This window comes from Sphaerodactylus townsendi, linkage group LG11 (genome assembly GCF_021028975.2).
Source record: "Sphaerodactylus townsendi isolate TG3544 linkage group LG11, MPM_Stown_v2.3, whole genome shotgun sequence".
Classification (NCBI taxonomy): Eukaryota; Metazoa; Chordata; class Lepidosauria; order Squamata; family Sphaerodactylidae; genus Sphaerodactylus; species Sphaerodactylus townsendi.
In genome coordinates, this window is record NC_059435.1 from 74,487,494 (window position 1) to 74,511,271 (window position 23,778).

At 44.6% G+C, this 23,778-nt stretch overlaps 1 protein-coding gene across 4 annotated transcripts; it reads right to left on the reverse strand.

The window, feature by feature from the left end:
* Positions 1-4,170: 4,170 nt before the first annotated feature.
* HIGD1A (HIG1 hypoxia inducible domain family member 1A) lies at positions 4,171-17,281 on the reverse strand. Of its 4 annotated transcripts, none has more exons than XM_048511517.1 (4): positions 17,129-17,281; positions 13,168-13,281; positions 6,669-6,803; positions 4,171-5,159 (listed from the first exon to the last, which is right to left on the reverse strand). In XM_048511517.1, the coding sequence occupies exons 2-4, from the start codon at positions 13,274-13,276 to the stop codon at positions 5,110-5,112; spliced, it is 294 nt and encodes a 97-aa protein (XP_048367474.1). In that variant the 5' UTR covers positions 13,277-13,281; positions 17,129-17,281; the 3' UTR covers positions 4,171-5,109. The 4 variants fall into 4 exon arrangements, with proteins under 4 accessions (XP_048367474.1, XP_048367475.1, XP_048367473.1 ...); XM_048511518.1 differs by having other exon boundaries at positions 13,168-13,302; positions 17,129-17,269; XM_048511516.1 differs by having other exon boundaries at positions 13,168-13,329; positions 17,129-17,235.
* Positions 17,282-23,778: the final 6,497 nt, after the last annotated feature.

Sequence of the window (23,778 nt, forward strand, 5' to 3'; positions counted from 1 at the left end):
TGCCAAAGTAGCCACAGGAGAATGCAAACATTTTACCATGCTCAGGGATCTACCAAGAAAATTCTTAAATTTCAAGAGCCTTGATAGCTGTCCATCCCATTTTCACAGGTGCATGCAAGGCTACATGGGATAATTATAAAATCAATTTTGGATTCCGGCTGCCCTTCCACTTTAACCCCATATGTCCCAGTTCGACCTCTGCATTCAGCAGAGGCCAATTTCCCTGGAGATCCTGGCCTCAATAGCGCCGTGCTGGCCTCCCGCACTCCAGGCCAGGAGGGCCTTTGCGACTCTGGCCCCTGCCTGGTGGAACACTCTCCCTCCAGCTGTCGGGCCCTGCAGGACTTGGGAGAGTTCCGCAGGGCCTGTAAGCCCGAGTTGTTCCACCGGGCCTTTGGAGAGAACAGCCGCTGAGGTGCCCTCCCCCCCCCGCTCTACTGGGGTCCCCAACATCATTGGGACCCATTATTCTTTTCTGAGAGGGTTGTATATAGGTTTCGTGGGACATCGTTTTAGATTGTAACTGTTTTAAATTGTATGTATATTTTTTATATATGATATTTTATATTGTTCGCCGCCTTGAGCCCTTCGGGGATAGGGCCTAATATTAAATCAATAATACAATAATAATAATAATAATAATAATAATAATAATAATAATAATAATAATAATAATAATAGTAGTAGTAGTACAAGCAGAGGCATAATACCGTTGCTCAGATGATTCACTGGAACTTGTGCCACAACTACCATCTGCCTGTGACAAAGAACTGGTGGGAATCCTGCAAACCTGAAAAAGGTCACTGAAAATGAACACGTGCAAAACTACTCTGGGACTTCGAGATTCAGACTGACAAAGTTTTGGAACACAATGCTCCTGACCTCACGACATTGTGGAAAAAAGAAAGTGTAGATAGTTGATGTTGCGAGAATTCCTGGTGACAGCAGGATTGATGAGAAGCAACTGGAAAAAAAAAAAAACTTACACGCATACGAGGATTTAAAAGATTGAACTACAAGACTCTGGCACAAACCAGTGAAGGTGGTCCCAGTGGTGATGTCCGGCACACTGGGTGCAGTGCCTAAAGACGTAGATGACGCACTTTAAAAAACAATCGATGCTGTATTGACAAAATCACCATATGTCGGCTGCAAAGGCCACTACCGGCTCTGCCGCGCGTGACCGTCGATACATCACACAGTACTAGATGCTTGGGAAGTGTCCGACGTGTGATGTAATACAAAATCCAGCATATTGATCTTGTTTGCTGGGTATAACTGTTTTGTATCAATAATAATAATAATAATAATAATAATAATAATAATAATAATAATAATAATAATAATAATAATAATAATAATAATAATTCGGCACACTGGGTGCAGTGCCTAAAGACCTTGGACGGCACTTAAAAACAATCGGCGTTGACAAAATCACCATATGTCAGCTGCAAAAGGCCACCCTACTCGGCTCTGCACGCATTATTCGTCGATACATCACACAGTCCTAGATGCTTGGGAAGTGTCCGACGTGTGATGTAATACAAAATCCAGCATATTGATCTTGTTTGCTGTGTGTAACTGTTTTTGTATCAATAAAATAATAATAATAATAATAATAATAATAATAATAATAATATGTAATAATAATAATCGGCACACTGGAGTTGCAGTGCCTACAAAGACCTTGGGCTGGCACTTAAAACAATGTAGCTGACAAAATCACCATATGTCAGCTGCAAAAGGAGCCCACACCTACCAAATCTGCGCGCATTATTCTGATGCGATACATCACACGAGGGTACTAGATACTTGGGAAGTGTCCGGCGCAGATGTGATGTAATACAAAATCCAGCATATTGATCTTGTTTGCTGTGTATAATCTGTTTGTATCAATAATAATAATAATAATAATAATAATAATAATAATAATAATAATATGTAATAATAATAATAATAATAATAATAATACAATCGGCACACTGGGTTGCAGTGCCCTACAAAGACTTGTAAGGTGACGCTTAAAAACAATCGGCGCTGGCAAAATCACCATATGTCAGCTGCAAAAGGCCACCCTACTCGGCTCTGCACGCATTATTCGTCGATACATCACACAGTCCTAGATGCTTGGGAAGTGTCCGACGTGTGATGTAATACAAAATCCAGCATATTGATCTTGTTTCCTGGGTATAACTGTTTTGTATCAATAATAATAATAATAATAGTAATAGTAATAATAATATGTGTATAATAATAATAATAATAATAATAATAATAATAATAATAATAATAATAATAATAATAATAATAATATGCTAGGCCCTCAAAGCATTTTAAAAACCTTCTGAAATGGTGGCACTGTCCATGGAGCCTAACCCATTCCAGTGTGGCCTTTTGAGTTTCTGTAACCCCACTGGAATTCCAGCACTTGATCCTAGATCCACAGTTACAATTCATGACTTCCTCTTCAAACCAAAACCAGCCATGGAGAAAACCTATCCCTGTTTCCCTTCACTAAACCTCTCAGCCCACACCCAGAATAAGTCAGGCATGGGTCAGCAGTGACATAGACCTTATTTCTTGTTCTCAAAATAAAGTTAGCTGGAAATGAAGCTATTGAGTTTCACAAGACAAAAGCGGAGATTGGTGAAACCATGTCCGAAGTATTATCTAGCATAGCCGAGAAATGCTGAAGCATCTGGGGAGGACAAAGGTATATTGTTAACTATTAAAGATCCGGTTGTTGTGGGTTTTCCGGGCTGCGTGGCCGTGGTCTGGTAGATCTTGTTCCTAATGTTTTGCCTGCATCTGTGGCTGGCATCACAGTTTGTATTACACTGTGTCCAGTATTACAATGTAATACAGACTTTTCTTTGTGATTCACCTCTGAAGATGCCAACCACAGATGCAGAGAAGCTAAAAAACATTAGGAACAAGATCTACCAGACCACGGCCACACAGTCCGGAAAACCCACAACAACCAGTTGAATCCAGCCGTGAAAGCCTTCAACAATATATTAAAGATCTGTTTTGATCCTCCTTGATCTGAGATTGCAAATGCCTTAGCAGACCAGGTGCTCAGGAGCAGCAGCAGCAGAAGGCCATTGCTTTCGCATCCTGCACATGAGCTCCCAAAGGCACCTGGTGGGCCATTGCGAGTAGCAGAATGCTGGACTAGATGGACTCTGGTCTGATCCAGCTGGCTCGTTCTTATGTTCTTATGTTTTAGCAGTAGTTTGAGGCACTCTGATATGTCATGAAGTATCCTGGGACCCCACGGGTCTATATATTCTATGTTCTTCTCTGACGCAAAAGGGTTGTCGCATATTAAAGCCTGATTCTTATTTGACCATCAGTTGGCATCAGGAGGGCATAACACCAAGACCTGACAATCTGCTTAAAATCTACTCCCCCCCCACTTTTCTAACATTTGGTTTGATAAAGATTTTTGGGAAACTGAAAAGTCTGCACACTACTATGGCCCTTTCCACACAAATCTCCAAAAGCATTTGTAAAATGTTTGCAATCCCCCCACCACCTGGTCCTCTTCCGCCCCTTGGAAACAATTCATGACCACGGAAAGCCCACAACAACCAATTCATGGCCACCGTTACATGGTTTGTCCCTTTTTTGAATTTCTTGATGAACTGATGCTTCACAATATCGTGTTCCGATTCTCTGTGCCTCGTATATTCAGTGCGTTGACGATTACCTCCCAATTCTTTTTTTTTAAAAAAAACCTAAAGAAATGATCTAATAAACAGGTGAGGGGGAGCAGAGTGTGAGATCACAAAATGGCACGGAGGAGAAAGTTTGGGGGTGGCAGAGGGGCTTGTAAAATGTTTTAAAGAAATATACACAGCAAGGGAAGACGTTTCCAAAACATTTCAGCCTCAAGAATTGTGAGGCTGGAAATTGTTTTTGGGGTGAAAATAATGTGGAACTCCATGGAGGAAACATTTTATTTCCTGCCTCAAAACGTTTTAAATGAATTGTGCGGGAAAGTCCTACATGTCGTTGGGTTGGTCCTAATGAAGGTATTACTTGGATTGTGTTCCAGAAGAGGACAATTAGGTCTATCCATACTTTATCTATTAACCGAGACACACAGTAAGGGACACCAAGTTAGCATAACAAGACTATCCAGATCACCACAGTAACATAGCAGGATTGTTCTTATGTAACATATTTAATAAAACCAATCAGTGGATTAGACAGATTCACTGAATTTAACATCATTTTCACTACCACGATCAAACCAAGGAATGCAAGCAAATTGAGAAGACAAATGCAATTCCCAAGTCGATACCTAGCTGTGAACGAGAATCACAGTGATTTGTAGGAGAAAATACTCCGCTTGTTCTTGTACTCCAAAGCATTCCAAGATGTTTTTATTGATCGAATAATCCAAAAGGGGAACTTTAAAAATACTATGTGGCATAAACCCAAGAAGCGTGCAATTTACAAAAATAATTCTCCTCTGATACCAGTTACGCAGCCACGGTTAAATCACCACTGTGTAATAAATAAAAAGTTTAAATAATTTAATCCATTATTTAAGGCTTCATACTGCGAAAGGACAAAATATGCACGGACTGGCTCATCACATATTTTGTCTTACAGGAGATGAAAAGGTGAGTTTTTAGAAAAATAGAACTAGAGAGGGGCAGGTTGATTTTCTTGAAACTCTCAGCGCAGGATCAACGCTGGCCAAAAATAATAATTTTCCTCCTTCATTACTCCAACCACATCCTAAAGTAATCACATTTAAGACTGGAATGCTCACTCGCTGGGCCACCAATGGTATTTTTCTGTTCTACACCGTGCAAAGAAAAGGTGAAGCGGGCTAGAACTGTGATCGAGTTTAGCAGCAAATCAGAGTTTGTGCCCCCAATCAGGACAGAGAGAGAGAAGGGCAGCATTTGAGCACAATGCCCTAAAACAGAGTCAGACTGGCAGAGCGGAAATCTTTACATTAGCATGAGATGTAGTATGTTTTAGTGCTACGTCCTTGGGTCCTGTTTACATTGCTGTACCATCTTGGTGCGACGTCTATTCAATCAAGCACATAAGAACACCAGTATACACAGGCTTCCAGCTGGCTTTTCCCTAAGGTTTGGGTTTGGCCAGGTATTCCCGATACATCGAATAAAGCACACCTACGAAACGGAGAGAGAAAGGAAGAGGAAGGTTATCAGGTAAGTCCGATCTAAAATTCAAAGTACGGCTTGGGTCTGGCTGAAAGGAAGGCATGATGGCAACTCTATCAATAGGATCACATTATGATGAAATTGTTCCATAATACTCTTGAGTAAAGGGAATCTGACTGTGAATTGTACCACTGATATTGTACATAATAGGAGCAGCAGTGGCGTAGGAGGTTAAGAGCTCGTGTATCTAATCTGGAGGAACCGGGTTTGATTCCCAGCTCTGCTTCCTGAGCTGTGGAGGCTTATCTGGGGAATTCAGATTAGCCTGTACACTCCCACACACACCAGCTGGATGACCTTGGGCTAATCACAGCTTCTCGGAGCTCTCTCAGCTTCTCGGAGCTCTCCCCACCTACCTCACAGGGTGTTTGTTGTGAGTGGGGAAAGGCAAGGAGATTGTCAGCCCCTTTGAGTCTCCTGCAGGAGAGAAAGGGGGAATATAAATCCAAACTCCTCTTCTTCTTCTTAATATCTGTATGCTGTATGTATTATCCAGATTACACTGCATTGTTTTCTACGTTTCCTCCACTGAACAACATATCAGGTCTAATACCTTATGCTTCGTTTCAGATTTCTGTCATCTCAGTACTGTTATCCTGTGTAGTGTTGTGGTTAAGAGCAGGTGCACTCTAATCTGGGGAACCGGGTTTGATTTCCTGTTCTGGCCCTTGAGATGTGGAGGCTTATCTGGGGAACCAGATTAGCTTGTGCCCTTCAACACATGCCAGCTGGGTGACCTTGGGCTAGTCACAGTTCTCTCAGAACTCTCTCTGCCCCCTCCTATCTCACAAAGTGTCCGTTGTGGGGAAGGGAAGGTGATTACAACCTGCTCTGAGACTCCTTAAAAACAGAGAAAAGTGGGGTAATATAACAACAACAACAACAACAACAACCTTTATTTGGCATTTAAAAATAGGTTCTAGAGCGTTGCCAGACATTTTTGAAATACAAATACAAAAATCAAGAGTACATTCAAAGTGCAGACAGGAAGACTGTATATAGCAGTATACATTACTTAGAAAGTTCTGTCACTTGTAAAAGAAATTTTGCTACTTTTTCCAAGAGCATGACATCTGTGTTGTTTAACAGAAGCTCCACAACAGAACAGTCAGAGTCACGTTCAGATTTGTCTAGGGCCAGCCTGGGATAGAAATTCCTGATGCCCACATATCTTGGACAGTCAAGAATAATGTGAGCAAGAGTCTCCACTTGATTTTTACAGTGTGGACAAATCGATCCTGGAGAGGGATGGATAAGTAATGACCCTTTGTAATGGCCAATGGGAAGGTATTGGATCTGGCCCTTGTGATAAACCAACTCTTCTTCTTCACCTGAACATAATGCCATTGTTCAGGTGCCCTGACAAACCAAAACAAAGATTTGCGGTGAATGTTGGCAGCCCAGATGCCAACAGAAGGCTCAGCGGGGCGGAATGCACGCTCCCCTTTCGGTACATACCACAGGTCATTGCGCCCACGACGAAGCCTTGCGCGGCCACACGCATGTGAATCAGATGGACGGACATTTTGGTGTCCCCTCTGTGCCTCAGCTTGTACAACCCATAGGCCACCACAGATGCGAAGCCCGCGATGCCTAGAAAAGAAGACAGAGGCGGTGTAAAGTTCATACTCATTCGCCATAAAAGCTGCAATCCCTTTACGACTGAACTCCCACTTGGCACACTACCTGTATTGCTTAATAAACCCTGTTCAAAGGAGAGCCATAATGCTCACCAGGTTTAATGTTATGCCTTCTGCCTTGTTACATGGCAGATTTAATAAGCAAGAAAAGGCTAAAAGATTGTGCCCATGTAACAATGGCTCAGTTGAATCTCTGGCCCACCAATTACTACTCATTCGCCATAAAAGCTGCAATCCTCTTTACGACTGAACTCCCTTCAAAACAGTTGTAAAAGCAACGGCCAGGATCCAAGACTCACAGCAGCGGTTTCCTCTAACCCAGATTTTTTATTTCTTCCTCTTTGAAGAGCTGAACCTTTCCCACTGCAGGGCGCTTTTGAAGTTACTCTTGGAATGAAGGACGGCTGTTTCGAAAAACAGAAGACCCTGCTCCTAGGGAACCGGACAGATGGATTCCCTGGATCCTGGCCAATAGTTCAAGTGCATCAGCAGAAATGTTTTCTATCTTTCCTGGTACAGTACAGTAATTCTGCACGAGCTGTATCTTGGCAGCACGCAGATTATGAATCAGATGGAACGTGACAAGCAGCACTGTGAGGCCCACGAACTTGATTTCTGCATACTAAATGCACAGTTCTAAGCAGACAGCCAGTGTCCGATTCTTTTTAATGTTTTCATAATTCACAAAAAGAAAACAATACATACATGCATCCTTAAGTAAGACACATTTTGACATTAGCAATATATTATCGTTAAGAGAGTGTTTAAAGTTTTCCAGTACTTTACTACAGAACTTTAACCATGAAATTAACTCTGTAATTTTAAAAGTTAAGTGTTACCAATAACGCATATTAACTAAGAGAACTACTAATATACCCGTATATACTCGTGTATAAGTCGACCCGCATATAAGTCGAGGCACCTAATTTTACCACAAAAAACTGGGAAGACTTATTGACTCGCGTATAAGTCGAGGGTGGGAAATGCAGCAGCTACTGGTAAATTTCAAAAATAAAAATAGATACCAATAACATTACATTAATTGAGGCATCAGTAGGTTAAATGTTTTTGAATATTTATTTCAAAGAAAAACAGTAAACTGGCTCTGTAAGTGGAAAAGAGGGTCAACAAAAACAATACAGTCTCAACAATAACTTTAAAAGTACAAAAACTTTAGTTCAATCAGCAACCAAGCTAAAACACAAGAGTTAAAATACTTCAAAACTGGATTTTTGGTCAGGGGAGGAATGTTAATGTTAGCAATACCAACATTTCAGAGTATCTTTAGGAGACCCTCCTGATGATACCACCCAGGTTTGGTGAAGTTTGGTTCAGGGGGTCCAAAGTTATGGACCCTCAAAATGTAGCCCCATCTACTACCGTGTTTCCCCGAATATAAGACAGTGTCTTATATTAATTTTTGCTCCCAAATATGTGCCATGTCTTATTTTTAGGGGATGTCTTATTTTTCCTGTGTTCTGTTCGTCGGGCATGCTTCCAAACAAAAACTTTGCTATGTCTTACTTTCGGGGGATGCCTTATATTTCGCACTTCAGCAAAACCTCTACTATGTCTTATTTTTTTGGGATGTCTTATATTAGGGGAAACAGGGTATTAGACCCCATTGGAAACAATGGGGGATGGGGCACCCCTTTTGGGGGTCCATAACTTTGGACCCCCTGAACCAAATTTTACCAAACTTGGGTGGAATCATCAGGAGAGTCTCTTGAAAAATCCCTGAAATATTGGTGCCGCTAGCCTAAAAACCACGCCCCCTGGGGGCCGACAAAGTAAAAATCCTAACATATTTTTTAAAATACACCTGACTCGAATATAAGTGGAGGGGGGCTTTTTCAGCACAAAAAATGTGCTGAAAAATTCGACTTATATGCGAGTATATACGGTAATAATTTTACTACTCTGACCTTCAACATTAGACTTTTTTCTCGATCACCTTGCCTAAATTTTGCTGGGCCTTTCCGAGAGGTCAGTGCTGTCTCCTCCAGACTGGCACCAGCTCTCCAGAGTCGCTGGGACGGGGGTCTTTCTCGTCACCTCCTGCCTGATCCTTTCAACTTCAGATGTCGGGAGGCGAACTGGGGACCCTCTGCATGCAAAACAGATGCTGTGTCACTGAGCCATGGCCCTCCCTGACTTGCAGATGGGTCCATAATAAACTCCCAATCTGTTCCTTGGAGCACCTTGGAGCACCTTCCTTATGAGGAGAGGCTGCAGCGTTTGGGACTCTTTAGTTTGGAGAGGAGACGTCTGAGGGGGGATAGGATTGAAGTCTATAAAATTATGCATGGGGTAGAAAATGTTGACAGAGAGAAATTTTTCTCTTTCTCACAATACTAGAAACAGGGGGCATCCATTGAAAATGCTGGGGGGAAGAATTAGGACTAATAAAAGGAAACACTTCTTCACGCAATGTGTGATTGGTGTTTGGAATGTGCTGCCACAGGAGGGGGTGATGGCCACTCACCTGGATAGCTTTAAAAGGGGCTTGGACAGATTGATCGAGGAGAAGTCGATCTATGGCTCCCAATCTTGATCCTTTTTGATCTGAGATTGCAAATGCCTTAGCAGACCAGGTGCTCGGGAGCAGCAGCAGCAGTAGAAGGCCATTGCTTTCACCTCCTGCATGTGAGCTCCCAAAGGCACCTGGTGGGTCACTGCGAGTAGCAGAGTGCTGGATTAGATGGACTCTGGTCTGATCCAGCAGGCTAGTTCTTATGTTCTTATGTTCCATGGGTGGTCCCTTTGCTTTCAGAAAGACTGGATGTTTCTCTGAGAGCCAGTGTGGTGTAGTGTTTAAGAGCAGGTGGATTCTAATCTGGAGAACCGGGTTTGATTCCCCACTCCTCCACCTGAGTGGCAGAGGCTTATCTGGTGAACCAGATGCGTTTCCGCACTCCTGCTGGGTGATCTTGGGCTAGTCACAGTTCTCTCTGAACTCTCTCAGCCCCACCTACCTCACAAGGTGTCTGTTGTGGGGAGAGGGAAGGAAAGAAGCTTGTAAGCCACCTTGAGTCTCTTTACAGGAAAGAAAGGTGGGGTATAAATCCAAACTTTTATTCTCTCTGAAACTCTGCTTTCGTGCACATCATCTTCACGACTGGTAAACAGAACACCATCTCCTAAAGCTGTTCCTTCTCTTCCCTATTACCTTAGCTAGCTCTTGAATCTTCACTACTTTGGTCACCTTTTCCTCAATAAGATAAGATTTCTTGTTGCGGTCAATTGACCCATAAAACAACCTCATATAGCAAAAACCGTATCCGGTCAACAACAGCAAACAGGTTCATAGGTTAAAGTGACAAATGGGGTGAGGTTGTACAGACTTAGAAGCAAAATGTTACAAGGGAACTGCTGCTTGAGGCTCGTTTTTAATTCTGAAGACCTCTGCCGGAATTTTTTCAACCTCTGATGTGATCCTAAAACTTTTGTCTTCTAACAAAAAATGTTTACATTTTTTTCGACAATAAGAGGAAAATTTTCGGCAATAGAGGAAAAATCCTCTGTTGATGCTCAAGATAAGACTTGCAAAAAATAAGAACATGTGGTAAGGTTTTGATATCCTGAGAGTTACAAGAGCATAGCCTGAGAGGATAAAGAATACCTGTGAGCCCACCACGAAGGTTTACAGAGAGAATTTTTTCTCTCTTTCTCACAATACTAGAACCAGGGGGCATCCATTGAAAATGCTGGGGGGGAAGAATTAGAACTAATAAAAGGAAACACTTCTTCACGCAATGTGTGATTGGTGTTTGGAATGTGCTGCCACAGGAGGGGGTGATGGCCACTCACCTGGATAGCTTTAAAAGGGGCTTGGACAGATTGATGGAGGAGAAGTCGATCTACGGCTCCCAATCTTGATCCTCCTTGATCTGAGATTGCAAATGCCTTAACAGACCAGGTGCTCGGGAGCAACAGCCACAGAAGGCCATTGCTTTCACATCCTCCACGTGAGCTCCCAAAGGCACCTGGTGGGCCACTGCGAGTAGCAGAGAGCTGGACTAGATGGCCTCTGGTCTGATCCAGCAGGCTCTTCCTTATGTTCTTAAGGCCATTGCTTTCACCTCCTGCCTGTGAGCTCCCAAAGGCACCTGGTGGGCCACTGCGAGTAGCAGAGAGCTGGACTAGATGGACTCTGGTCTGATCCAGCAGGCTTGTTCTTATGTTTTCAGATGGAAATCTATCTAGCCTTGCTTTTGTGAACAGACATCGACAGGGAAAAACCATCAGGGTTTTCAAGTAATTAACACAGCAGAACGGGACCGCATAGTTCAGGGGTCTGCAACCTGAGGCTCTCCAGATGTTCATGGATTACAAATCCCAATTGGCCATGCTGGCAGGGGCTGATGGGAACTGTAGTCCATGAACATCAGGAGAGCCACAGGTTGCAGACCCCTGGCATAGTTCATGTGGAAACAAGTTGGGGAGCAAACAGTATGGGCACGGGAGCAGAGATCGGCTGAAGCAATCTCCTGTCATAGAGATTTAAGTGCCATGTCATAATTTTCCTCAATTAAGGTTTCCCAGTTGAACCTCAGCCTCGTTCACCTAGTCTCCGATCCCTCTCGCACAATCCTTTGCTCATTTGCCGAGCCAATTTCCCCAACTCTGAAGGAGACTGCCTTAGAGTAACAAACAGGGCCAGCCCTGCTTAATTTGGGTAGCAAGACTACATAAACTCTTATCAGGTGATTCCTGGGTCCTTTCAAGTGGACTGAAGGCCCAGTGGTGGCGAACCTTTGGCACTCCAGATGTCATGGACTACAATTCCCATCAGCCCCTGCCAGCATGGCCAATTGGCCGAGGCTGATGGGAATTGTAGTCCTGTATCAGGAGAGCAAGGATTCTCCACTCCCTATGACTTTAAGCTGATGGAAAAGTGGCCTTCCAAGATGGAGCCAATTTATGGCTACCCAAGTTTTCCAGGCAACAAGAAGAGTTTGGATTTATATCCCTCCTTTCTCTCCTGTAAGGAGACTCAAAAGGCCTGACAATCTCCTCCCCCCCGCCCGCCCCCCAACAAACACCCTGTGAGGTGAGATGGGCTGAGAAAGCGCCAAAGAACGGTGACTAGCCCAGCTAGCGTGTGTTGGAGCGCAGAAGCTAATTTAGTTCCCCAGATAAGCTGCCACAGCTCAAGTGGCAGAGTGAGGAATCAAACCCGGTTCTTCAGATTAGAGTGCACCTGCTCTTAACCACTACACCACGCTGGCAAGACACAAACAGAGGTGGTTTGCCACTGCCTTCCTCTGTACAGAAACCTTGGACTTCCTTGGTGGATTCCGGCCCACATACTAACTAGTCCCGATTCTCTCAATTGGGACCACGCTTCGCTTCTGAGATCAGGCTAGCCCTGCCAATTCATGCATACATCAAGTGAGTGCCTAGAGGCAAGCTTGCCACGTTAGGTCCAAAGAATCTTTTCAGATTCAACCAAGAATCAGGTTAAAAGAAGACAAGCTTACGTATGTGCATGTGTATGAAGATGCAATAGCACAGTGGTGGCGAACCTATGGCACGGGTGCCAGAGATGGCACTCGGAGCCCTTTCTGTGGGCACGCGCAGAGTCGCCCCCATCCCCCCCCCCCCACACACACATACATCTAGGCTGGCCTGGGCCTCTGGGCTTGATTATTAGCATTAAACCTAAGTCCTAGGTTTGGGGAAGCAGTGTAGGTAACCCTGTTAAGCGCTGTAAAACCCCACTGATTTTCATGCGAAGAACTAAAGCGCGATCCTTTACTTGTAAGCTTGGTTGCTGGCAATGGGGCTTACTTCTGAGTAAACCCTCTTAGGGTCATGATTCACTAGTTGGAAGAGTTGCATGGTTGCTTCAAAGAAAAGCCACTGACTACCACCAAGCTTACTCCCAAGTAACGCACGCCTCGGAGCCAACCGTTTTTTCTAAACTAAAACCTTAGTATTCAGGTTAAATTGCCGTGTTGGGCAATTTAAGTGGGTTTTGGGTTGCAATTTGGGCACTCGGTCTCAAAAAGGTTCGCCATCACTGCAATAGCACTTCCCTTTTAGTACATGAGGTAAGGGTGTGCATACGGGAAACGCGAGCGCACACAAGTTCCCAGCTATTTCCTGGTGAAAACAGGACTTTTAAGAAAGCACGCTTGCACAAACACTGGCCAGGACAAGAAAGAAATGATTCAAGGTAATTTCCTGTTTGTACTGTCTGACTAACCCTGAATTATATTCACACCCAGTGCCTAGCCCCGGGGGCACGTGCTCATTTTTTTCCCCAGTTCAAAAAGGCAATTGCAAAATACCACTTTGCAAGAGTTACTTACCGATCGGGACAAACGGTGACTCCCGAGATTTCTTTATCAGTTTCGAGGTCTGGCTCTCTTCTGCCTCGTAGCTGGGGAAAGGAGTCTCATCTCTCGTGCTGGACGACATGTTAACTGTAAGAAGGAAGCACGGCCCTGAAAAGAAACAAACTTCTTGCCGTGCTGAAAAATACAGACGGTGTTAATGTTTCTTTAAGGCATCGCTTAGTCCTGCTTTATAGTTCAGACCTTTCAACAAGTGTAGTTTTCTGATGTCTTCTCAAACCAATTGGAAGTGCACTGAAGCTACCAGCTGTTTTCTGTGTAGGTACCAAACAGGCATACCTCTTTTTTTTTATTATTATTATTAGTAGTAGTGGTAGTAGTAGTAGTAGTAGCAGCAGCAGCAGCAGTAGTAGTAGTATTTATAAACTGCCCTCCCCGGAGGGCTCAGGGCGGTGAACAAAACAGAGAGAGCACAAATAAAATCCATAATATCAAGATTTAAATAATCATTAAATAGTGGCTCTATATGTTAAAATCAACCCCATTAAAATGCAGCATCCTAATATCAAATGTACCGATGGCGTCCTACTAATAAATCCCCTGAGAAGAAAGAGGAGGGGGGGGGGGGGCTACCGTAAACTCCCTCTTTTCAGTCGAGCTGAGCCCAGCATCAGATACACAGAGGGGCCCCTGATTCTTTCAGGATTTGCTGTCCAGAAAGCACTACAGAATTAGGGTGCTGTGGGTTTTCTGGGTTGTACGGCCATGTTCCAGTAGCATTTTCTCCTGATGTTCCGTCTGCATCTGTGGCTGGCATCTTCAGAGGATCTCAGACGAAGGTTTTTTCAATAATCGCTGAACTCATAATCTCCCCCCCACCCCCCACCTGCTTAAGGATGATTCTTGCCTTCTGAGCAAAGGCCAGCAGGCAGGAAACGCTTTATTTCTCCCGCTTAAACCTCTTACTTTTGCTTCCACAGCTCGTTCCCTACCAAAAAATAAAATCTCAGTCATCAGAATCATGGGGGGAGGCTGCCCCGGCCTTTAAGCCACCAGCTCCATGTCGCAACACACAGACGTCCCTTACCGGCTAGCTCTGGCGAAAAGTCCTCAACATTTTGACCATTCACCTGCCCCAACTGCGACTGATTCACATTTCCAGCCCCTTTCAGCCCGTGTGGGCCTCCTGTTGCATCAGCCGGCTGGGCCAACTACACATTCAGCGACGCAGTCTCTTCCCAGAACTCTTGCTGCCTCTTTAAACCCAAGTTCCTAAGCGGACACAGGGCTGAACGCCTGACCTGAACGTGCACAACTAATAACTCCCCCCTCCTTATGACTGAAGTCTATGAAAATTATGCACGGGGTAGAAAATGTTGACAGAGATAAATTTTTCTCTCTTTCTCACAATACTAGAACCAGGGGGCATGCATTGAAAATGCTGGGGGGAAGAATTAGGACTAATAAAAGGAAACACTTCTTCACGCAACGTGTGATTGGTGTTTGGAATATGCTGCCACAGGAGGTGGTGATGGCCACTAACCTGGATAGCTTTAAAAGGGGCTTGGACAGATTGATGGAGGAGAAGTTGATCTATGGTTCCCAATCTTAATCCTCTTTGATCTCAGATTGCAAATGCCTTAACAGACCAGGTGCTCGGGAGCAACAGCCGCAGAAGGCCATTGCTTTCACATCCTGCACGTGAGCTCCCAAAGGCACCTGGTGGGCCACTGCGAGTAGCAGAGAGCTGGACTAGATGGCCTCTGATCTGATCCAGCTGGCTTGTTCTTATGTTCCTTTTCTGTTTAGTGCATCTTGGTAACGGCTAACGCCATCAAGTCACAACTGACTTTTGGCGACCCCGTAGGGTTTTCAAGGCCAGAGATGAAGACGGGTGGTTTGCGACCCTGGAATTCCTCAGTCATCTCCCACTAACCGGAACCAACCCTTCGAGATCGGGGCAACCTGAGCCATCCAGGCTAGAACAGCACATTTTATCCTATCTCCAAAACCCTCGTGGCGTTTACATGAGTTCTCCTTCCTGCTTTTCGTCCAATCTCTTCCTCAGTCTATCCCGCCAGCATGGTGTAAAGATTAAGAGAAGGTGGGCGCTAACCTGGAGAACTGGGTTTGATTCTCCACTCTTCCGCATGAGCAGAGGACACTTATCTGGTGAACTGCATTGGTTTCCCCACTCCTACAAATGAAGCCAGCTGGGTGGCCTTGGGCCAGCCCCAGTTCTCTCGGAACTCTCTCATCTCCAACTACCTCGCAAGGCGCCTGCTGCGGGGAGAGGAAGGGAAAGGAGTTTGTAAGCCACCTTGAGACTCCTTACAGATGAGAAAGGTGGGGTATAAATCCAAACTCTTCTTCTTCAGAAACCCTAGTAAAGAATATCCCTTTGTCTCAAGGAGAACCCCTGAAGATGAGGGCTCTGGGGAATCCATTCCGGTTTCCTTTTTTGTTTAAAGCTAGAAAATTGAACTTTATGGCCCTGAATCTCAAGAAAGGTTTCAACCCAGATCTGGTGAACTTGAGGGAGGAATGGAAGAGAGATAAAGAGCCAAAGGAATTCATGGCACTTACTGATATGGCTGACAGCCCAGGGATCAAGTCCTTTACCCCTAAGGTCACGGGCAAATTCCACCCGGACCAAGTTTGTCTGTAAGGGAAAATCTGATTTTTTAGCTAAACTTGTGCACCATCTTGATTTCACTAGAATGTAAACTGTGAAATTGGACTGTTTTAGATACCATATATTGGTGATGAGGATGTTATGTAACTACTATGCTGTTAAACCATCCCAAGCCCAAAAGGGGAGGGGACAGGGAGATCTAGAAATTTAATAAATAATAATAATTCTAGCTAGCTTTGATGAGACAGAGAGAGAGAGAGAGAGAAAAGCAGAAGAGGAAATTTGGGAGAGGAGAAAACAAACAATAAAGCCCTTTTTAAAAAGTCACCCAACTGAAAAAAAAACTTTCTGAAAGTTACCAAAAAGTAAAGAGTATTAATAAATTAAAATCTTAAAGGGATTTAAATTAAACCTCTAAAGTATTAGTAGGCTGCAAGGGGGTGAGGTGGGGTGTTAACTAACAATATTAAAGAATCACTTTCACCTGGGGGGGGGGGCATTAAGGAAAGAGATCAGATATCCATCAACTGATCCAGTGGATCCCTTCCCCCCTTCATTCCACTGACTTTTAAGAAGAGATTATTTTAAAAAGGGTAGTCATTAATTACTTTTGATTTAATACAGATACTTTAACCCACTTTTACAATATATCTGATTTTAAAAAATACACCATATAGCTGATTTCAATGACCAGCATTGATGTGGTGTATAAAATCTATTTATGTACTTCATTTATACCCTGCCTGTCTCCCCTCCCCGCACAGGCCCAAGATAGCATACATTGTTCTCCTCTCCTCCATTTACTATCCTCACAACAACCCTGCAAGGTCAGTTAGGCCCGAGCTCACACAGCAATCTAGCGAAGCAGGGAAGAAAAGGAGGCAGACAGAAATGACTGTGATGTCTGAAGGGTAAAAAAAAAGAAGGCAACCACCCCAAACAATGTCCAGCTTAATTTTAGGGGAAGCACATTTTTATGCCACCTTTCCACTAAGTCAAGGCTGGGACCTTCACGAGTCCACCCACAACAACCCTATTAGGCAGGCCAGGGGGAGGGGCTTAAAGCCCCTCTCTTTTACATCCTCACAACGACCCTGTGAGGTAGGCCTTGCTGAAGGAGAGCAACTGGCCTCCCCCCCCCCTTCCTTATCATCCGCACAACGACCCTGCGATCTAGGCCATGCTGTAGAACCACTGGCCTAGCCCGCTTTCTTCTCGCCCTCACAACGGCCCTGCGGAGCAGGCCACCCTGAAGCAGCGCAACCGGCCCAGGGTCGTAACTGAGAGTCTCGAGGGTCCCCAGATCGCCCCCCAGCCCAGCAGGACTCCCGCTCGCCTCACCTTCGCTCCGGCGTCCTTCTGGCGAAACCTTCCGGCCCCACGCCCCGCCCCTTTCTGAGCCGGCTTCGACGACGACAGGACCCGCCTCATTGGCCGAAACGTCCCGCTTCCAAGACGGCGGGGCGGGGCAAGCGGGAAGCCGGCGCGTTCCGCCTTCTCTGATTGGCCAGCGGCCCTGATTGACGTCCTAGCGATGTCACGCTGCCCGACGTAAAGAAATTATGCAAGAGCCGGCGGCGAAGAATCGCCGGGAAAATCCCCGTTCGCCCTGCTGAAGGCCCCCCCCCCCAAAAGAAACAATCCGTGTCTGGCGGTACAGACGTGCGTTTCTAAAGCCCGCTTCTTCGAGCCGTCCCACACAAGCGCAGAGCGGAGAAAACTACATTTCCCAGCAAGCCCCGCGTCCGTCACGTGCTTTTCGCTTGGGCCATAGATTTTTTTTTTTAAAGTTACAGAGATGGGTTTTAAAAAGAAAAGGTTTCGGCACGAAGTCCAATATCAGATTTTTTTCCCCCGCACGTTCCTGTTCTCCGCCATTCTTTCCACAATGGCCTTCCTGTCCCTTTAAAGGGCAAGTGGTCCTGCTGGCCAATCAGAAGTGGGGAATGTGTTGACGTCATCAGGGCCCGTCCCACTTCTTTGAAGCTGCATCTTTCCTAATATGGGGTTTATTGTAGTCGTGGGTGATAGGATACCTTTCCCTCCCCCTTATTACTATTAGCAATTTTGATTGGCAGTTTGGAGAAAAGATGAATGAATGCTGACTTTTTTTTACAGCATGATCGTCATTATACCAGTAGTAAAATAAACATGCAGATTTATTATTTATTACAGAAATTTATTAAAGAAACCAGATGGGGAGGAGTTTGGAGTCCCAAAGTAAACCTTAAAAAACAGAACACAGTTTCCATTACACCATTTATAGGACCAACCAAATGATAGTATGTGCAAAATTGTTTTTTTTTTAATAAAGTTAATTACGTTTCCAACAAAATAAATATATAATACAAAATAAATTTATAAAAATATACTACATACAATAAATATATAAAAATATATACAACAAATATTGCATCTTGTCCAGTATTTTGGAATGAAAGATACCATAGTTAACGCATGACTATTTTCTCTTCTTAACTTTCACTCTTCCAGAGTTTGTTTGTGCCTATTCTTTCCTGAGATAACATTTCCATGTTTTTAATTTAATTTAATTGATGTTTATTGAATTCCAGCAAATGATTAGTACTCATATCATTCCCACAGGCTGCAGCTGTCTCTAAAACGGACAAGTCACATTCCAGCTATACTTGAGGGACCCTGGGAACTGTATAACCCCTACTTTTGGAACAGAACATGCACGGCAACGCAACTGAGCACATTGCCCTCTGGGACAGAAATGGATCAAGTTTGCAAAGAAGAACATCTTTGAATTCAGTTAAGCAACTACTTCTTTGTGGAAACCCGAGTCCAACTTTTCTGATCCACCAAGTGCCAGAGGTTTTTTTGATGCAGTCCTCTTGGGACAAGGAGCATCGGAGTGGGAGATGCAGTTGGGAGGGCGCCCCCCATGTGGCCACCCAGGGCTCTAGCCCCACCTTCTCCCCTCTAGCTACACCACTGTCAGGGACTGGGGATCCCCAGAATTACAGCTCATTCCAGACGTCAGAGATCAGTTCCCTTGGAGAAAATGGATGCTTTGCAGGGTGGACTCTATGGCATTGTACCCTCTTGAGGCCCCTCCCCTATCCAATCCCCACCCTCCTCAGACTCCACCCCCAAATCTCTAGGAGTTTCCCAACCTGGATCTGGCAACACAACTCTCCCATTGCCTGCCAGTTGCCAGAGGGACCTGGAAATGCTAATTGGGATGTAGCATTCTTATCTCACTACAAAGACTAGTTTACTACCCCGTGCGTTTCCTCTCTGCTTTAATCAAGCTGATTGCAATATGCCTGCTACCCTTTGCAACCTTCTCAAGCATTTGGGTGCTGTGTGGTTTCCGGGCTGTATGGCCGTGTTCTAGCAGCATTCTCTCCTGACGTTTCGCCTGCATCTGTGGCTGGCATCTTCAGAGGATCCAGCCACAGATGCAGCCGAAACGTCAGGAGAGAATGCTGCTAGAACACGGCCATACAGCCCGGAAACCACACAGCACCCCAGTGATTCCGGCCGTGAAAGCCTTCGACTATACTTCTCAAGCATTCTTTGCAACTCCCCTCCCGCCTTCTGATCGGGATAAAAAGGAATTAGTTCTCAATTCCTGGTGGAAGATGACCTGTAATTCCAGCAGAAGCCCTGGTCGGCTAACGGGCTTAACGGAGACCAGGTGACGCTCCCAGATCTGTATCTATTCTGAATTCTGAGTTCAAAGGCCAGAGACAGCCATGCAAGATGGGAACCCAGAACATCAATGACTGGAAACGTGGAAAGCAATCAGTGCTGTTTTTCTTAATTCCCCCCCCCCCCTTTCCCTTGCAAAATTCATGTTCTCCCATCTTTTCACTTTTGACCTTGGCCCGTTTCCTAGAACAGAAGAGCACAAGGGAGACAAAGCAAGAGAAAGAATTCTGCTCCTCTTGCGTCCAAGAATGCTGTCCCCCAGATCCCACCAGCCTTGTGACTGTGGGAAAACCATTAAATTGGTTTCCGGGCGTTTGCAGAAAGATGGGTGGCTGCAATTTCACTAGACTTTTCTGTTTTCTTTTCTTTGATCTGGAGGAACCGGGTTTGATTCCCCGCTCTGCCGCCTGAGTTGTGGAGGCTTATCTGGGGAATTCAGATTAGCCTGTACACTCCCACACACGCCAGCTGGGTGACCTTGGGCTAGTCACAGCTTCTCGGAGCTCTCTCAGCCCCACCTACCTCACAGGGTGTTTGTTGCGAGGGGGGAAGGGCAAGGAGATTGTAAGCCCCTTTGAGTCTCCTACAGGAGAGAAAGGGGGGATATAAATCCAAACTCCTCCTCCCTCCCTGCTCCCCTTCTCCCTCCTCCCTCCCTCCTCCCCTCCCCCCCCCCCTCTTCCTCTCTCTTCTTCTTCTTCTTCTTCTTGCTTAAGCCCAATTTTCTTCTTCTTCTTCTTCTTCTTCTTCTTCTTCTTCTTCTTCTTCTTCTTCTTCTTCTTCTTCTTCTTCTTCTGCTTCTTCTTCTTCTTCTCTTTCTCCTTCTCCTTCTTCTTGTCCTTCTTCTTCTTCTTCTTCTTCTTCTTCTTCTTCTTCTTCTTCTTCTTCTATTAGGTTTATGGTCCCCCCCCCCATTCCTATATTATTTTATTAGGTTTATATACCACCCTCCCTATATAGGCTTGGACAGTTTTCATCTTAAGCCTTTTATTTAGCAAATACTTAAATGAGGAGGGAAGTCAATAGTATTGAGAAATAGGAACACGCCCTATCCTGGGACCCTAGCATGATATTTTCCAGTATGTTCAATTGGAACAGCCGCCATTAAGAAATTTTGCTCCAGAGATTTTGCAGGTGAAAGGTGAACAAAAGGTCTGTTCTCGAAGATTGGGGTCTTTCCTTATAGCTGAGAGTTGCCACTTCTGACAGGGGAAATTCCTAGAGCAGTGATGGCGAACCTTTTCGAGACCGAGTGCCCAAGCTGAAACCCAAAACCACTTCTTTATCGCAAAGTGCCAACACGGCAGTTTAACCTGAATACTGAGGTTTTAGTATAGACCAGTGGTGGTGAACCTTTGGCACGCCAGATGTTCTGGACTACAATTCCCATCAGCCCTTGCCAGCATGGCCAATTGGCCATGCTGGCAGGGGCTGATGGGAATTTTAGTCCATAACATCTGGTGTGCCAAAGGTTCGCCACCACGGGTATAGACAAAACGATTGGCTCCAAGGCGTGCATTACTCAGGAGTAAGCTTGGTGGTAGTTGGTGGCTTTGCTTTGAAGCAACCGTGCAACTCTTCCAATGGGTGAATCATGACCCTAGGAGGGTTTACCCAGAAGCAAGCCACATTGCCAGCAACCAAGCTTACTCTCAGGTAAAGGATCGCGCTTTAGTTCTTCGCATGAAAATCAGTGGGGTTTAACAGCGCTTAACAGGGTTATCTACACTGCTTCCCCAAAACTAGGTCTTAGGTTTAATGCTAATAATCAGCCCAGTGGCCCAGGCCAGCCTAGATGTGTGAGGGGGGGATTCTGTTTGCGTGTGCCCACAGAAAGGGCTCTGAGTGCCACCTCTGGCACCCGTGCCATAGGTTTGCCATCACTGTCCTAGAGATTTAGGGGCAGGGTCTGAGAATGGCAGGATCTAATGCTGTAGAGTCCATCCCCCAAAGGAAACATTTTGGCCAGGGAAACAAATCTCATAGGCCCCTTCCACACATGCAGAAAAATGCACTTTCAATTCACAATTTTTTGCAAGTGGATTTTGCTGTTCCGCGCAGTAAAATCCAGCTGCAAAGTGCATTGAAAATGGATTGAAAGTGCATTTTTCTGCATGTACGGAAGGGGCCATAACCTGAAAATCAGTTGTCAATCCAAGAGATCTCCACGTCTCACCTGGAGGAGGTTCACCTGTAATACATCAATCATAGCATCCAGCAAAAGTTTGTTACGATTATATGTTCATAAATATGAAACTAAAGCCATATGGACCACGGTGCTTTCAGTGGCAAAATTGATTGAATAAGGGCATGCAATTTCAAATGCCCACTCAGTGTTATCCAACAACGTACAATGGAGTGATATCAACAAAATAATTACGTAGGACAACTTGTGTGACTGGTTTGAGGAACACTTCTGTTCGCCGTCCAGCTTGAAACTTGACTTGAAACAATTCTGTGATGTGACTTGCTACAGGAATACTCTCAAAGTCGCCATCTGTAAATTGTAAATTTTAAACTGTTTAAATTCTATTAATTTAAAGTTATTATAGATTGTTTTATATTTGTATTATTATGTTGATGTACACCGCCCTGAGCCCTTCGGGGGAGGGCGGTTTAAAAATGAAATAAATAAATAAATAATAAATAAAAATACACACGTTGCACTCTGGCTGTGTCCAATCTTATATATTGATCTTACATATAATTAAACAACTTAACACTTCTATTTGTATTTAAATTTCCTTATTTCTCTGACAAAGTTTTTGAAGATACAGCATAAGTCTTCCAACTCTTATAACTAAACACCTATAAATAATCACTTAGTCCATTCAATGCTTTGTTCAGAAACAAAGCTTCAGTTCCATATAGTCCATATTCCAATTCTGTAGGTTCTACATAAAAACGTCTCGCGCGTAGAGAACGTTTTCCGTGCGTCTTCCTCAGTATGCCAGTCTGTTCAATCAACTTCCAACAGTTCTTTGAGGCTTCTAATGGGTATATCTGAAATTAAAGTTACACAGATACATATGTACTGATGTAAGATCAATATATAAGATTGGACACAGCCAGAGTGCAACGTGTGTATTTTTGAGAGTATTGGGCAAACGTTGACATTGCACTCTTAAAGATAGTGGTGATTTCTACAGGAATATTCATCTGACATAAACACAAGCCTTTGAAGTCTGTATTCAAGGTCGGATTTTATCTGGAGGACTGACTAGCTCTGTGGTTTTTTGTTGTTATCATTGCGATAATATCCAGTCAGATATCCAGTGGCCAATCAGAAGCCTTTCAGGGCAAAAGAGGTCGTTAGCCGTTGCCTGCCTCCACGTCACACTTGTGCTTTTCCTTGGAGGACTCCCATCCAAATGCTTTCTAGGGTTGAGGCTGGGAATGTGTGTCTGGCCACCCAGCAGATTTCCATGACAGATTAAGAACATAAGAACATAAGAAAGAGTCAGCTGGATCAGACCAGAGTCCATCTAGTCCAGCACTCTGCCACTCGCAGTGGCCCACCAGGTGCCTTTGGGAGCTCACATACAGGAGGTGAAAGCAATGGCCTTCTGCTGCTGCTGCTCCCGAGCACCTGGTCCGTTAAGGCATTTGCAATCTCAGATCAAGGAGGATCAAGATTGGGAGCCATAGATCGACTTCTCCTCCATAAATTTGTCCAAGCCCTTTTTAAAGCTATCCAGGTTAGTGGCCATCACCACCTCCTGTGGCAGCATATTCCAAACACCAATCACACGTTGCGTGAAGAAGTGTTTCCTTTTATTAGTCCTAATTCTTCTCCCCAGCATTTTCAATGGATGCCCCCTGGTTCCTAGTGTGGTGAGAAAGAGAGAGAAATTCCCATGTGGTTTTCCAACATGGGTTTCCCAGATCCTAGCCCAACACCTTAACCCTACACACCATGAGAGCACTCAGGCAGGAAGGTCATATTGCCTTAAAAATTAACATTTCATATTAGCATTCTATGTGTGGCCCGTAGGTGGCGATCACACCTTGTTTTCACAACTAGTGTTGTGAGAAAACAAAAAGTGGACGCCACCTACAGGCCGTGCATGAAACACTTTTGTTAACTTGTTTTTATAGCGGAATTCTCAACAGTCCATGGATTTGGAAGGGTATGCTTAATCATAGAATAATAAAATCATAGAGTTATAAGAGGCCCTGGGGGCATCAAGTTCAACCCGCTGCAATGCAGGGAGACACAATCAAAGCACTCCTGACAGATGGCCATCCAGCCTCCCTTTAAAAACCTCCAAAGAAGGAGACTCCACCACTCTCCGAGGCAGTGAATTCCA